The sequence below is a fragment of the Oreochromis aureus genome, linkage group 18, assembly GCF_013358895.1.
Source record: "Oreochromis aureus strain Israel breed Guangdong linkage group 18, ZZ_aureus, whole genome shotgun sequence".
NCBI lineage: Eukaryota > Metazoa > Chordata > Actinopteri > Cichliformes > Cichlidae > Oreochromis > Oreochromis aureus.
The window spans coordinates 36,632,792-36,649,677 of NC_052959.1; the positions used below are offsets into that span (position 1 = coordinate 36,632,792).

The 16,886-nt window shown below is 46.7% G+C and overlaps 1 protein-coding gene across 1 annotated transcript; it reads left to right on the plus strand.

The window, feature by feature from the left end:
• Positions 1-11,137, plus strand: mfn1a (mitofusin 1a). Its single transcript, XM_039602474.1, has 18 exons — positions 1-80; positions 270-389; positions 857-992; positions 4,192-4,354; positions 4,461-4,585; positions 4,788-4,896; positions 5,008-5,115; positions 6,062-6,215; positions 6,496-6,563; positions 6,652-6,773; positions 6,846-6,972; positions 7,502-7,606; positions 7,865-7,967; positions 8,152-8,372; positions 8,451-8,552; positions 8,868-9,064; positions 9,150-9,284; positions 9,687-11,137. Exons 2-18 carry the CDS (start codon positions 275-277, stop codon positions 9,751-9,753), a joined length of 2,157 nt encoding a protein of 718 aa, XP_039458408.1. The 5' UTR covers positions 1-80; positions 270-274; the 3' UTR covers positions 9,754-11,137.
• The last annotated feature ends 5,749 nt before the right edge of the window (positions 11,138-16,886 follow it).

Consider the following 16,886-nt stretch of genomic DNA (forward strand, 5'->3'; position numbering starts at 1 on the left):
TGGGAGCAGGCGCCGACTTGACAGGGACGAACCCCCCAAAACGCGACTGACCTCTGAACCTGAGACAGACAGCGAGCACGGTAAGTGTGTGTGTGTGTGTGTGTGCGTTACTATTATCACAGAGAAATCTTTTTGGCAGACCTCAGTGAGACACCTCGACCTCTATGACAGTTTGACAGAATCTGAAGGAACTGATCACGTGTCGGTCTGTGTGTGTGTGTGTGTGTGTGTGTGTGTGTGTGTGTGTGTGTGCGTGTGCGTGTGTGTAGGTGTCATGGATGCCATAAATCCATCTCCTCTGCGACGTTTCGTCATTGCAAAACATTCGATCACCTCCATCTTTGACCAGCTGCTGGACTTTGTGAAGGATGGCTCCGCCTTTGTGGATGGTGAGAAACACACACACACACACACACACACACACACACACACACACACACACACACACACACACACACACACACTCAGAGCTGTAGGTGATGTGATGGGTGTGTGTTCGTACAAACCGGTCTGCATGCTTCCTGGAGCCGTACTCAGCATCAGGTCTGAGGAGCGTGTGCTGCTGGTCGGGTAGTTTTACCAAACCTGACCAACAAAACCAAAGTCCCACAGATGCAGAGCCTGCAGCCTCTTTGCTGACCAGCACGCACCTCCTGCTTTGTCTTTAAATAAAGTCTGGCTTCTCTGTGTGTCTGATGCTGCCGTGGCCACAGAGCGGACGCCAAAGGTCACGCCGTGCAGGACACCAGCAGCTTTTGATGCCCTGACATCAGGAACATCTGAAGCTCCTCTCAGGAAAACTGGCTGTCATTTTCATTATCAGTTTACTCGCTGTGTTTCTTTGCCGTGATGTCAGAGGCATGGCGCAGCGAGGACCTGGGTCCGGTGGCCGTGGAGGAGCAGAGTCTGGAGATGCAGAGCTGTGCCATCAAGCTGACGACCATCAGAGACGTCCTTCTTAGGAGACACATGAAGGTGGCGTTTTTCGGCAGGTGAGCAGTTTACAGAAACTGCAGAATATAGGCGGGTGAGCCTACACACAGTAGAAAACATGGATGTAGCTTCTAGGTTGGAGAAATGAAGCCAAGGTGCTTTAAACCTGCATTCTACCTGAAGGCCACCAGATGGAGACAGCTACTAGTTATTTGCAAAGTGTGACTCTGCCCACATTAGACCACTACACAAAAAGTTTCAGTAACAGCAGAGTATACCAGTGAACAAGAGCTAACAGGGGCTAACAGAAGCTAACAGGGGCTAACAGAAGCTAACTGGAGCTAACAGGGGCTAAGAGGCGCTAAGAGGGGCTAACGGGTGCTAACAGGCACTAACAGGTACTGAAAGGCGCTAACAGGGGGTAACAGGAGCTAACAGGAGCTAACAGCAGCACTTAATGACGGACAATTACATTTATCCTCAACTGATCACATCAGTATCACTGTGATTAATCAGCTACACTGACTCAAGCAGTGATAGTGGTCTACTTGATCCAGTGACTTGTTACACCCCAGCCCAGGGAAAACCGGCGTGCAACATAATTGGGGGCTCGTCCATTCCTTTTTTTCGTCTTGTTTGGGTTGGCTTGGAGCGTGGGCTCGTTCGTTCTTTGTTTGTTGCCGTCGTCGTCGCGGGTAAGTTACCAGTGTCCTTTGTTGGCTCTGTTTTTCTGGTTGACGTTTTTTTCTTGTGTGGGACGGATGTTTGTAGTGGGTGTGTTAGTATGGAGTTTAAATTAGAGGAGTTCACCATCAGTCCAACTAAGGGGAAGTTGGACAGGTGTAAAATGATGATTTGGTGCTCATTGCAAACTTTTGTGATGTGCCTGTGCCATTGAATGTGAAGAAGAAAGAGCTGAAAGAGCTCCTGTATGTTAAACTGCATGAAAGGGGGTTGTTTGGTGAGCCAGCTCCCGCAGAGGGAGTTGAGGCGGGAGCTGTGGCTTGTATTCCTGCCCCACTGAAAGATCTCCCTCCTCAAACTCCTCAAACTGGCCCTTCTGCGGAAGAGCTGCAGTTAACACTGCGCATAAAGGAGGTTGAGTTACAGAAGCAGCAGTTGGAGGTGGATGCCATGCACTTAAAGGTTAGGACTCTGGAGATAGAGAGGGGAGCCGGCCTCTCCCAGTCCTCCACCAATGGTCAGCCTCCACCTGGAACTCACATAGCAGCAATAACACAGGACACAAACTATGCCAGCCTCTGGTGTGGCAGACAAAAAACACAGTACAAAAATATCCATAACACTGAATCATAACAGACTACAGAGCTGAAGTTCGTTTTATTGACCCAAAATACTGACAAGCATTCAAACATTTTTATATCTCGTCCAGTATCAATTGAGGGTTGTTGATAACATAATGATATAAATCGTGTTGTGTGATGTTGGGGAGAATGCCAGGGTTACTCTCCACATCATCAGTAAACACACTCAGAGGGCCTAAGTTAATGTTCATCTTCAGCCCTGCCCTGCCCGCAGTTTCTCCACATAATGGGTAAGATGCTTGTACTTCTTCTGACAGAGAAAATAGACTTGTTTGCTTACTCATAGTTGCTGCAGTTTATCTCGTCTACATGATGCTCAGTTGGTTTTTTATCACGTCCAAAATGGCCAACAAGTTAATGTCACATGCCAAGCAGTCACATGTCTGCAAAACCTCTGTTGGTGCCCTAACCTGTGCACCTGGTTCTGCTCAGTTTTTTCCTGTTAAAAGGGAGTTTTTCCTTCCCACAGTTGCCAAAGTCCTTGCACGTAGGGGGTCATATGATTTTTGGTTTTGCTTCTGTATTATTGTAGAGTCTCTACAGCTATTCCCAAAGTAAAGAATCAGAAAACCCCACAGGGTCCACCCAACCTTATAATGGATTTCCTTTGAAACTTCCATCCAAAAAACAGCAATCCCCCTGCCTGTGGCACACAAACTTCAATACATTAGCAGTAAGTTTATGTCAGAGTAATGAGTGACATCACAAACTCTTACAAGTGCTAATTCACTTTTTATTTCTAAATAAATCGATTTATATGAATATTTAACTGAACATACATGTGAGTAATTTCAAACTGATTGCTGCAGGCACCTGCAGTACCTTTGCAGTCTAACAGGGGGCACCAGCCCACACTTTGGGAACCATTCCTTTTCAATATAGAGTGCATTGAGGCGACTGTTATTGTGATTTGATGCTATATTTAAAAAAAATGAACAGGATCAAATTATATTAATTTAATTGACCTTTGACCTCTGTGTTTTTGGGCTCAGTCATTCGTTCTGAGTCTTAATGAATAAAGAATAAAGGCTGTTTTGTAAATCTTGGTGATATCACGCTTTGACCCACTGTGGCATGGAACTACAGGCTCATTGGCTAATTTTCCAATCACAAGTCGTTAGCCAATGAGGGTGTGGTTCCTCAGTCAGACCCGCCCTTTCTCATCACATTGAATCATTGGCACAGTGACGGCTCCATGTGAGCGATTTAAAACCATCCTGCAGCTTTTAAGGTGGAAATTCTCCACAGAGCCCAAACAGTGAGTGTGTCCGGCTGTAAACATGTTTGTTCTGCTGGGAAGTTTTAACATGGGAGTCTGTGGGGACTGACTCACTGCTGCCCCCGCTGGACTATAGAGGAACTGTACTGTTTGTTGGCGCTCCATTTTTTAGCAGCACATGTTGATGTTTGTGACGTTTGAACGGGGACGCTGCGTTACAGTTATAGCCGTTTGTCCTCAGCTCTGATTCCAGCAGCAGTGTGTGTGTGTGTGTGTGTGTGTGTGTGTGTGCTTGTGTGTGTGTGTGTGGATAGAGCCTGATAAAAGCTGACACCAGCTAACTGACGTTTGTTCTGTGAAAGCAGAGCTGAACACACTGATAAAGTTTATCTGCGACCCCGGCTGAGGCGCGCTCCCTGTCGGACATGTGGATTTCTGCAGAAACTCATGATGTAATGACCGTCACATGATGCAATAAACTGGGTGATGTAATAACTCGTCAGCTCTCACCCTAGGATGGTGAGGCCCTCTGACCTGTAGTGCTGCTCTCATACTGTCACACTGCTTCTTTCCCGACTTTGAAGGCCGAACCTGTTTTGTTCAATTTGAGCCACGACGACGCAGCGGGCACTGAGATGAAGGTTTTGGTGTTAGTCGGCATCGTTGAAAGGTTTTCATAGTAATTATAATGATCATACATTTGCTGTGGATCAGGACGAGTAACGGGAAGAGTACAGTGATCAACGCCATGCTGAAAGACCGAGTGCTGCCCAGCGGCATCGGTCACACCACCAACTGTTTCCTGAGTGTCGAAGGGACCGACGAAGACGAGGCTTACCTCATCACCGAGGCGTCCACCGAGAGGAGGAGCGTGACTGTGAGTGAGGCAGCAGAAACCTCTGCTCGTGTCCCTGCGGTGATCACGGTGCTCGTGACATGCGCGCTGGCGTGTGGTGATGACTCGCTCCCCCCTTCCTCCTCAGACGGTGAACCAGCTGGCTCATGCTCTCCACATGGATCCCACTCTGGACTCGGGTACATTGGTCAAAGTCTTCTGGCCTAAAAGTCACTGCGCTCTGCTGAGAGACGACCTGGTGCTCATGGACAGGTAACATTCCCTCCTCCTGACCTTTGACCCCACTGATGACGATTTACTTAAAGCTCATAAATAATATTCTGTGTCAGAACCACAGGGTTCAGTTTCATCTGCATTTAGCCAAAGTGAGGTTCAGGGCTCACTGACTAGAAACCTGAGGAAAGACCAGTACTTACTAACACCGGTGACCTTTGACCTTTGACTCTTGACCCAGCCCTGGGACCGACGTCACCCTGGAGTTGGACAGCTGGATCGATAAGTTCTGTTTGGACGCAGACGTCTTTGTTCTGGTGGGAAACGCAGAGTCCACTCTGATGAACACGGTGAGGAAACGACTCATCACACGACTCAGTCTGATTGGCTGCGTGTGAGTGGCTGCGTGTGATTGGCTGTCTTTATTAAAAGTGGAATAACTAATTCAATTCTGCCTGCAGGAAAAACTTTTCTTTCACAAAGTGAGTGAAAAAATCTCCAAACCGAACATCTTCATTCTCCACAACAGATGGGACGCTTCAGTGACCGAACCGGACTACATCGAAGAGGTGTGTGTGTGTGTGAGAGAGTGTGTGTGTGTGTGAGTGTGTGTGTGTGTGTGAGAGAGTGTGTGTGTGAGAGAGAGAGAGAGTGTGTGTGAGAGAGAGAGTGTGTGTGTGTGTGAGAGAGTGTGTGTGAGAGAGTGTGTGTGTGTGTGTTTTCCGGTTCTTTCACACTCAGTATGTGGTTTTAGTGTTATGGTTATGGTTAGCTGGGTTATGGTTATGGTTAGCTGGGTTATGGTTATGGTTGGCTGGGTTATGGTTATGGTTATGGTTAGCTGGGTTATGGTTATGGTTGGCTGGGTTATGGTTATGGTTGGCTGGGTTATGGTTATGGTTGGCTGGGTTATGGTTATGGTTATGGTTAGCTGGGTTATGGTTATGGTTAGCTGGGTTATGGTTATGGTTATGGTTAGCTGGGTTATGGTTATGGTTGGCTGGGTTATGGTTATGGTTAGCTGGGTTATGGTTATGGTTGGCTGGGTTATGGTTATGGTTAGCTGGGTTATGGTTATGGTTGGCTGGGTTATGGTTATGGTTAGCTGGGTTATGGTTATGGTTGGCTGGGTTGTGGTTATGGTTTAGGCTCAGAGTTATTCATTCATTTTTGATGGTTACGGTAAGCAACTAGGGAAAGCATTATGTCAATGGGAGGTCCCCATGAGGATAGCAACACCATACATGTGTGGGTGTGACTGTGTGTCTGACAGCGCTGTGCAGCTCTGCAGGTGACCCGCTCCTGTGCTTCACCTCTGAGCTTCAGGACACAGACGTCATCCTTCTAATGAACGCTGCAGTTTTTATTGTTACCTGCTCGGGTGTAAATCAGGCTGGAAGGAGAGTTATTCTCTGAGATCGAAGTAAAGCCGCTGGCAGCGGGAGAACATCTCACTCGCCTGCACTGTAGATATGAATGCTGTGGTAGAAACGCACCGCTCCCCCTGCTGTCCAGGTGAGGAAGCAGCACCTCGACCGCTGCGTGGGGTTCCTCGCCGACGAGCTGAAGGTGGTCGGCCTGGACGATGCCGCGGGGCGGATCTTCTTCGTCTCAGCTAAAGAGGTTCTGAGCGCTAGGACGCAGCGAGCGCAGGGCATGCCTGAGACAGGTGAGGGAGAGTGGGTTGAGCCTCCGCTCATTTCAAATGCATGACACATTTTTTCAGCCAAACCGTCTATTTGTGATTGGCAGCCTCCCTCAAAGGGGGAGGAGCTAAAACATCTGGTTCCAGAGAGTGAGGTGAGGATTATTTTTTGAGTCATGCAGAGCTGCTCTGAAGCAGTCCAAGAGTGAAAATGTGGAGCTGCACATGAGCAGAAGAAACACACACACACAAAATAATAAAAGTTATTAAAGTCAAACAACCATCGTCCTTCCTCGTGCTGCAGGGGGCGCTCTGGCTGAGGGTTTCCACGAGAGGCTGAGAGAGTTCCAGAGGTTTGAGAGGACGTTTGAGGTTCGATGTCTGAACTCATGCAAAAATTCACTCATTTGCCAAAAAACGATGTGACAGGATGTGACAGTGTGACCTTTGACCCCTGCAGGAGTTCATCTCTCAGTCTGCGGTGAAGACCAAGTTTGAGCAGCACACGGTGAGAGCGTGGCAGATCACAGAGGCCATCAAAGGTGTGATGGACGCCATCAACATCGCCTCTGCCGACAGGAAGTGAGCCAAACACACTCACCTTCACTTTGCTTATCCAAAGGCGGGCTCAGTGTGACCTTTGACCTCTGACAGGATCTGCTGCCTGGAGGAGCGGGAGGACCTGAGAGACCGGCTGGACTTTGTTCGAGGGCAGATTAACCGTCTGAGCGCCAGCGTCAAAGAGAGGATCAGGACTCTGAGCGATGATGTCACAGCTAAGGTAAACGCTCCAGCAGAGGGCGTGGCTTCAGGTGTGGTTTCAGGTGTGACACACACTTTTTCACAAAAGAAGAATGTAACTTCAGGAACATGTCGTGAAAAATCCACAGATGAAAGAAACGATCTGGATGGGGTGTTCTCTTCTTCGGTTATTGGGTCATATTAGCTTCCTGTTCGCGCTGTTATCTTGGTTGCCAGGTTGGTGGGTCCAGTCAGAGGACTTCCATGTTTCAGACCGCCATTTCCTTCCTTCAAAGTGCAGACTGTTGCTAAGTGTAGCCCTAATTCGAGCACAGGGATGAGGCAGGCGGGATTCATTCATGCTTGTAATAAGTCGATCCCTCCGTGAGTTCACTTCCTGTTCTTCTTTTGTCCTTTGACCAGAACTGAATCCAACCTGATGCAAAAGCTTGATTTCTTGTTAGCTGCGTGAAGGCGTCTGAGATCAGCACATCAGTTTATCAGAGATGCCAAACCTCCTCCCTCTGACCCTGGCACATCTCCATGGTAACCTGCTGTTTCTCCCTCAGGTGTCCTCGGCGCTGACGGATCAGATCCGCTCACTTCCTGTTCTGGTGGACGACTTCAGAGCCGACTTCAGCCCCACGCAGGAAACTCTGCTGCTCTACAAAACTGTGACTACACACTCACACACGCGGGCGCGCACACACACACACACACACACACACACACACACACACACACACACACACACACACACACACACACACACACACACACACACACACACACACACTCGCACACACACTGAGGGGGCAGGAGAGGGGGGAGGAGAATGGAGAAGATGAGAACGTGCGGCCCTCCTCCCCCCCCAAGTGTCGCTCTCAGCCCTCCGTCTGCCTGACGGCGCTTTTGTGTCATTTCCTGTTCAGAAGCTGCTGCAGCACGTGGAGGAGCGGCTCATCGGCGGTTTGGATCACCGCTGCTCTGTCGGCGTCCTCAGAGACATCAGAGACGCCCAAAGTCACATGATCGGTAACGCCTCACAGTTTCATCACATGTTCTTTGTATGTATGTGTTATTATTTAGTTCCAGAGTGCTGCCCTTTGTGTCGGCTGTGGTTGTCTTTAAGTGCTTTATGAATAAAGATGGATGGACAGACGGCTCTCCTCGCTGACAGGAAGGGGGGACACTGTTTCCTCTGCTTGTTTGTCCTCAGACGCTGTCCGTCCTCTGCTGTCTCCGGCTCTGCAGGAGCAGCTCTCCACTCCCTCCGCCTCCTTCGAGATAACCTACGACCTCGGCCTAGCCGCCCTCTGCGCAGACTTTGAGGAGAACATCGACTTTCAGTTTTCTCTGGGCTGGACCGCCCTCGTCACACGCTTCATCGGTGCCTCAAACGCCAAACGAGCGCTGAGTGGCGCTGACTGCGCGCATAAGGTAAGTTCAGCGCAGCATTACATCTGTGAAACCTTCAGAAAAAACTGAGTGCCCATGGAAACTGTCTCTCTGCTGCAGGAACGCTCCACCTTTAGGGATGAAATGGTGGTTTCCATAGCAACGGGTCTGGTCTCTGTCACATCCAGGGCGTCCATGACGGTGCTGGTGATCGGCGGAGTGGTACGTTTTATTTTACAGCATTGCTGAGGTTCAGTCACCAGGTGCTGGCCCTCGGCAGGCTTCCAGAAGGTGGCCAATCATAAAAAAGGGCCCAGTGCACGAGAAAATATGAAATTGCAAATGATGCAGAGCATCTGTGATGAATAAACACGCAGGCGTGCTTTCAGCCCAGCGTTCATGATGGTCTTTCTCCAGGAGATTAATCCAGGAATTATCCCAACTTCTTATCTTTTCCATGAACGCTCTGTTAAAATCGGCGACAGGTGTGTGTCTCTCAGGTGCGTGTCTCTCAGGTGCGTGCTGTTGTCGCTGCAGGTGTGGCGTTCAGTGGGCTGGCGTCTCATCGCCCTCTCTGTCTCTCTGTATGGTCTCCTCTACCTGTATGAGAAACTCACCTGGACTGACGCCAGCAGGGAGCGCGCTCTGAAGCAGCAGTTTGTCGAGCACGCCGCTCAGCGCCTGAGAGCTGTCGTCCCTGTTGCCAGCAACGCCTGCAGCCATCAGGTGTGCAAGTAAGACCCGCCCACGCCTGACGCACATGTCCAGGGAGCGAACACCTGGAGGCTCCGCCTTTAATCTGCTCTGTTTGTGTTTGAGGGAGCTGTTGTCCACCTTCAGCCGTCTGACTCAGAGGGTGGAGCTGAGTGACGCCGAGCTGGAGGGAAACATCCGTCAGCTGAGCTTCAGGATCCAGAGACTGGAGACCATCCAGAGGCGTTCCAAGGCCTTCAGGTCAGAGCTCCGAGCCGCTGGTAGATTCGAGAGTTCACAGGAACTCCCACTCAGGTCAGAAACAAACTCAGAAACTGAGAGCAAATTTCAGTGCACGAGATGCAAAAGTTAAATTCAGGGATTGCACATCAGGTCTTTGGCGTTTTCTGGACGGTCAGCGTGCAGAGATCCCAAAAGTCTCAGTTTGGGAATCATGAATCTGGTTTTCCAACGTTTTGCAGCTTTGGGTCAAAATAAGGTTTAAAAAGCATTTTTTCTGTTCAGCGTTTACAATATTACAGCATCCATCAATGCTTCTGGCTCCGCCCACCAGGCAGCTAAACACACCCCATGCACTTTCAGGTCCTGTTAACATCTCAGCAGAAGCTCCAGGTCTTAAAATCTTGTTTTTCATTTGTTCAGGAACAGAGCCACTGAGCTGGAGACTCAGCTGGAGGTCTTTTCGGTTCAGTACCTGCAGGAAAACTAAAGAAGAAGAACTGCTGCTGCTGCGGTGGATGCTCCTGACCAATCAGGAGCTGGTGGAGAGTGCTGAGGTATCGCTCATCGCCCAGCGTTAACATCGACAGCCGCATAAATCCCAGACAGCTCCCCACCTTCGTCATTAACCAACACAAACCAACAGGAGGAGCAGCAGGAGACCCCGACCCTGAGTTGACGCTTTAGAATCAAAGGTCAAAGTTCAGCTGTAGGCTTGTACAGTCTGCCCTTCATGAGCAGCTGATGAGAACACGTTCCTGACTCTGATCTTTGGCTCCACCTTCAGACAGTTTGGGTCTCCTGAGTGAGTGGGTGCTCCGCCTTCGCTGCGACCACAAACAGCTGAGCAGAGTTAAGTGGTAAATGGACTGATTCTGAGCGCTTTTCTACTCTCGCGGAGCGCTCAAAGCGCTCTGTACAACCCATCCTCACAAGCACTTTCTCTATACATAGAGATTAGGGTTGCAAAGGGGCGGAAAATTTCCGGTAAATTTCAGAAAAGTTTCTGGTAAATTTCCATGGTAAGTTAAGCTTGGGAATTTTGGAAATATTCCATATTGGAAACTTTCCATGGAAATAATGGGAATTATGGAAATTAATGGGAATTTAGGAGAACTAACTGGGAATATATTATTTCCAAGCATAAATATAAACAGAAATCATAAGAAAACCTCCATGCAAAATGTTTTCAACAGATATTTCAACAGATTTATTTGTAAGTACAGTAGAATAGAACACGTTTCAATAACTTGTTTCATGGATGAATAAAAACAGAAATGTTGAGTTCAATATTACCATCCCCTAACCCCGCTCATTCAAAAATGCCCCCTGTCCAAAAATCTCCACAAAGTCCCATTCAAAAGGTTAAATGAAAAATGCCACTTATCCTCCAAAATGTCCCATTAAACATGCAAATCTTCCTTCAAGCAATCCTCTTTTCTCATTTTTGCTCAGTCAATAGACTCTTCCTGGACCTCATCATCATCCAACAACATGTCCACTTCCTCAGCATCCAACTCTGATTCTTCCTCTTCAGTGTCACTTTCCAGCCTTGTTGGGGATGGCTCTGTGTCAGGCTCAAAGAGCCATAGGTTTGCCGACCAGCTTTTCCACTCTCACATTTGTGAGCCCGTTGCGAACCTTTGTGTGGGTGTTCCCAAACAGTGACCAGTTGCGCTCGGAGGCGGCTGATGATGATGGTGGGATTTGGAGGAGGATGGAGGCTACAGGTGCAAGGGCCTCAGAATATCGCATTTAATCTGTTATTAGACTCAATTGGCTTCTCTCAAAATGTAAAAGAACCCACCCACCACTTTAATCACACTCTAGATCTTGTTTTAACATATGGCATAGAAACTGAACATTTAACAGTGTTTCCTGAAAACCCTCTGCTGTCTGATCATTTCCTGATCACATTTACATTTACAATAATTGATTACACAGCAGTGGAGAGTAGACTTTATCACAGTAGATGTCTTTCTGAAAGTGCTGTAACTAAGTTTAAGAATATAATCCACCCACTGTTATCATCTTCAATGCCCTGTACCAACATAGAGCAGAGCAGCTATCTGAACGCTACTCCAACAGAGGTCGATTATCTTGTTAATAATTTTACCTCCTCACTACGTGCGACTCTGGATACTGTAGCTCCTGTGAAAACTAAGGCCTCAAATCCAAGTACCTGACTCCGTGGTATAATTCTCAAACACGTAGCCTAAAGCAGATAACTCGTAAGCTGGAGAGGAAATGGCGTGTCACAAATTTAGAGGATCATCATTTAGCCTGGAGAAATAGTTTGCTGCTTTATAAGAAAGCCCTCCAGCCAGAACATCTTACTATTCATCACTGATTGAAGAAAATAAGAACAACCCCAGGTTTCTCTTCAGCACTGTAGCCAGGCTGACAAACAGTCAGAGCTCTACTGAGCCAACAATCCCTTTAACGTTAACTAGTAATGACTTCATGAACTTCTTCACAAATAAAATTTTTATCATTAGAGATAAAATTACCAATAATCATCCCACAGATGTAATATTATCTACAGCTACTTTTAGTACCATTGATGTTAAGTTAGACTCTTTTCTCTCAATTGATCTTTCTGAGTTAACTTCAATAATTACTTCCTCCAAACCATCAACGTGTCTTTTAGACCCCATTCCTACAAAACTGCTCAAAGAAGTCCTGCCATTAATTAATTCTTCAATCTTAAATATGATCAACCTATCTCTAATAATCGGCTATGTACCACAGGCCTTCAAGCTGGCTGTAGTTAAACCTTTACTCAAAAAGCATCTCTAGACCCAGCTGTCTTAGCTAATTACAGGCCAATCTCGCTGAAAAGTCTTCAGCTGATCCAAAATGCTGCAGCAAGAGTACTGACAGGGACTAGAAAGAGAGAGCAGATTTCTCCTGTTTTGGCTTCCCTTCATTGGCTTCCTGTTAAATCCAGAATTGAATTCAAAATCCTGCTCCTCACATACAAGGTCTTAAATAATCAGGCCCCATCTTATCTTAATGACCTTGTAGTACCATATCACCCTATTAGAGCACTTCGCTCTCGCTCTGCAGGCCTACTTGTTGTTCCTAGAGTATTTAAAAGTAGAATGGGAGGCAGAGCCTTCAGTTTTCAGGCCCCTCTTCTGTGGAACCAGCTTCCAGTTTGGATTCAGGAGACAGACACTATCTCTACTTTCAAGATTAGGCTTCAAACTTTCCTTTTGCTAAAGCATATAGTTAGGGCTGGACCAGGTGACCCTGAATCCTCCCTTAGTTATGCTGCAATAGAGCGTGAGCTGCCGGGGATTCCCATGATGCATTGAGTTTTTCCTTCCAGTCACCTTTCTCACTCACTATGTGTTAACAGACCTCTCTGCATCGAATCATATCTGTTATTAATCTCTGTCTCTCTTCCACAGCATGTCTTTATCCTGTCTTCCTTCTCTCACCCCAACCGGTCGCAGCAGATGGCCCCGCCCTCCCTGAGCCTGGTTCTGCCGGAGGTTTCTTCCTGTTAAAGGGAGTTTTCCTTCCCACTGTCGCCAAAGTGCTTGCTCATAGGGGGTCATATGATTGTTGGGTTTTTCTCTGTATGTATTATTGTGCGATCTACTGTACAATATAAAGCGCCTTGAGACGACTTTTGTTGTGATTTGGCGCTATATAAATAAAACTGAATTGAATTGAATTGAATAGATTCACATAGTCCCTTCCACCAGGTGGCTGCAGATATGTGCTGGCATGACTGCCATATTCCATCCCCTTTCCAAAGGCCTTGCTTTGTTCGATACTTTGCCAAACTGCCTAGAACTTTGCCTTTATTGAGACCCATGTGGTCAGACATGGCTGTAATGACCGCATAGGCACCGTTGATCTCTTCCCCAGAAAGTATGCCCTTGTCATATTTGGGGTCCAGCATGTATGCTGCTGCATGCACTGGCTTCATGCAGAACTCCCTCCGCTGTTCCAATGACTTGACCACAGCCGTTTCCTCTGCTTTCAGTAGTAGGGAAGTGGGCAGAATTGTCTGGATTTCTTCTTTGAGTTCTGCAAAAAGACACTGGACATCTGACAAGATGGCAGCATCCCCCTCTATCTTCGCTATTGCTGCTGCAATAGGTTTGAGGATTTTCTGACTGCTAGATACTCTTTCCCAGAACACATCATCCAAGATGACCTTCTTGATGTCACTGTCGATGCCTACAGACTGGGATATGGCCATCTCTTGCAGAGACTCCTTTCCTCCAGAAGGCTGTCAAACATGATAACAACACCACCCCATCGCGTTATGCTGGGAAGCTTCAGTGTAGTACTCTTGTTCTTTTCCTTTTGCTTTGACAGAAATGTAGCGGAAGTTACTTGTTTGCCTTTAACATATTTCAGAACTTGCTTAGCTCTCTTATTCAGAGTGTCCATTGTTTTTAGTGCCATTATGTCTTTTAGGAGAAGATTTAGTGTATGGGCAGCACAGCCAATAGTAGTTATATGAGGGTAGGTCTCCTCCACATCTGCCCAGGCAACCTTCATGTTGGCTGCGTTGTCAGTGACCAGTGCAAAAACCTTATCTGGTCCAAGGTCATTGATGATCACTTTGAGCTCATCTGCAATATATATTGGCCTGTTTGTCTGTTTTCCTTTGTGTCTACACTCTTGTAGAACACAGGCTGAGGAGTGGTGATTATGTAGTTAATAATTCCTTGTCCCTGATGTTGGACCATCCATCAGAGATGACTGAAATACAGTCAGCTTGGTCAATGGTCTGTTTCACCTTTGCTTGAACTCGACTGAACTCTTCATCCAGTAGATGAGTAGACAATGCATGTCTGGTTGGGGAATGTATGCTGGTCGGAGAACATTCAAAAATCTCTTCCAGTACACATTGGATGTCAGCATCAGGGGTGAGCCAGTTGCATAGATTGCACGAGCAAAGCACTCATCTGCGTTTTTCTGACTAGTGTCATCCATAAAATCAAAGAATCCTCTGATGCCAGAGGGACCAGGAGCTGATGAGTGGGTATCTGACTCTGATACAGCTGAAACAGATTCATTTTCCCCTTGAGTGGAACTCCTGGCTGCTGCATGTGTTGGGCCTTGAGGAATTTTTTTGCACTTTGCAATGTGCTGCTGCATTTTTGTGGCATTCTTCACGTACGTCTTATCACAATACTTACACATATATACAGATTTCCCTTGTACATTAGCTGGTGTAAAATGTCTCCACACATCAGATAGCGCACGTGGCATTTTTCTGTAAAATAAAACAAGAGCTTGTAAAAATGCTAATGCAATGCAAGAGATCGTAATAATACAATTGCAATATGATAATAAACAGATATAAATAGTAAGGCTAGCTAAACAACTGGAATGATCTTCAAAACAAAACAGCCAAATGAGGAAGCTAGCCTCTTCTTTATGTTATACTAGCTATGGCTTATTTAGCATCTAACAGATGCTAGCATTTTATTTAGCATCTTATCAGATTGCTATCTACCAGATTAATACATTTTATGTAATATTCACAATTTAAACATTTAATGAATATATTTTCCCATAATATCATCAAAACTTACCTCACTTGTTAAGTCCACAGGCTCAAATGTGTGCCTTCAATACTCTTTGTCCTTCAGGCTCAAATGTGTGGTCCATGTGTACATGTGATGGAGGCATGCACAGTGCCAGTAGCTGGTCTCAATAGCCATGCAGCAAGCATGTGCTCTGTACATGTGATTAAGGAATGGCATGGATATTCAAGTGTATTTGAATTGCATTTGTTTGTTTTTGTCAATATTATGCTAAAATATACTTTGCTCAACTATATTTAAGTTCCCTAAGAAGAGCCAACCTTCAATTTTGAAAATTCCCAGTTTATTCCCATAAATTCCCATGGAAAGTTTCCATCTTTGAAAATTCCGGGAATTTTGCAACCCTAATAGAGATATACATTTCTATACATTCACACACATTCATACTCTGATGGATGCATCAGAGAGCAACTTGGGGTTAGTATCTTAGCCAAGGATACTTGACCTGCAGACTGGAGGAGCCAGGGATCAAACCCCCAACCTTCCGATCAGTAGATGCCCTGCTCTACCTCCTGAGCTACAGCCAGCCCGTGAGTCTGAATGAACCTCAGCACCTTATCTCACACCAGCTTCTAATATCTCATCATGTGACTGTGATTAGATGTATTGATCAGTGATAGAATCCATAAATCTGTGGATTATTGCTCAGACATGTGATGTGTTACAGAGCTCCTCACCACCTGGCAGGAAGTCAACCTTCCAGTGAAAAATTAAGAAAATAAAAGCACTGAATGTTCTTTGGCTTCATTTTTTCTTCTCTTTAATGGTCCTGGTGTACTGTCTATGAACACTGTATCACTGCTGAACGCGATTAAATACTCAGCTCACCCGTCACTACAGTTCACTTGCTGGGCCCACATCCTCATTTTAGGTTTGACAGCATTTTAGTAGGTAAAGGTGAATGCTTTGACATGAATTGAGCTGCGGTTCGGGGAAGGTCTTGAAGGGGACTGGCGACGGCTCCCGGGCCTGGCAGATCCCCGTGTACTAAATAGGAGTGAAGGAGTTAAAGAATTAAGAACAAGGAAGGAGGGACGGTGGGGCACGTAAACGACAATGAACAGCTTGCAGAACTGGGGGAACCTATATACATGACAGCCGGAAGGAGCGTGTTTGGAGGCGTGGTCCTGCTCCTGAAATTCCGATAGCCTACATAATCTCCAACACATTCAGTCACCTCCGCCTGTCCCCATCAGGCAGCACTCCCAGGGGAGGTGGGAGTGCTGCAAAGAGCAGGTTAGGCCTCAGAGAGCAGGAAAAGGAGGGTGTACCCAGCCTTAAGCAGGTTAAAGGAAGTGTCCTGAGTAAGATTTACCAGTTTAAAGATCAGCCGAGACCGAGATCAGCTGATTCGATCTTGCTTGTGAATGTTTGACTGCTGACCTGGTTTTCTTCAGGTTTACTGACCTGAGACTGGAGTGGTTCACACAGTTTTATAGCGGGAGTTCAAACAGTGATGAGTCTCTGGTCAGGAATTCGTCCTGGATTTTTGGGTGTTGTTGGGATCAAATAAGCTCAGTCACCAAACCACTCAAAGGCTTTTGTCCTCATCTTTTTAACACGTTTACGAGTCTAATTATTATCATGGAAAACTGAGCCTCGCAGTTTTTTAAGTGAGAAATGCTTTTGCCTCTTTTTGTGACTTTCGGGTCGTCCGGTCGACAGGAAGCTTGTTGTCCCGAGAGTTTCCTCTCTGTGCTCACGCTGAAGCCAGCAAACACACTTTGATAAGGCCACTTTTGTGGTGTTTTCTCTGTTTTCTTTAATAAAAAAAGTTTAAAACTGCACCAACCCTGAAATGAGTAAAATTAGTAATAATCAGTTATTGATTAGTCCTAATGTTTATCAATGAATGTGTGATTATGGATGGACAGACCTGATGTTTCTCTGCAGTGCTTCCTGCTGCCACTGCGAGACAGAGGCAGGTGTGTGAGCACCTTCCTCCCGCTGTCAGACCTCCCCCTATAGGCTGTCAGGACCCCTGGATCAGCGCCACCTCCCACTTTAACATGTCGTTGAACACTCAGGTACAGGTGAGTGCTCA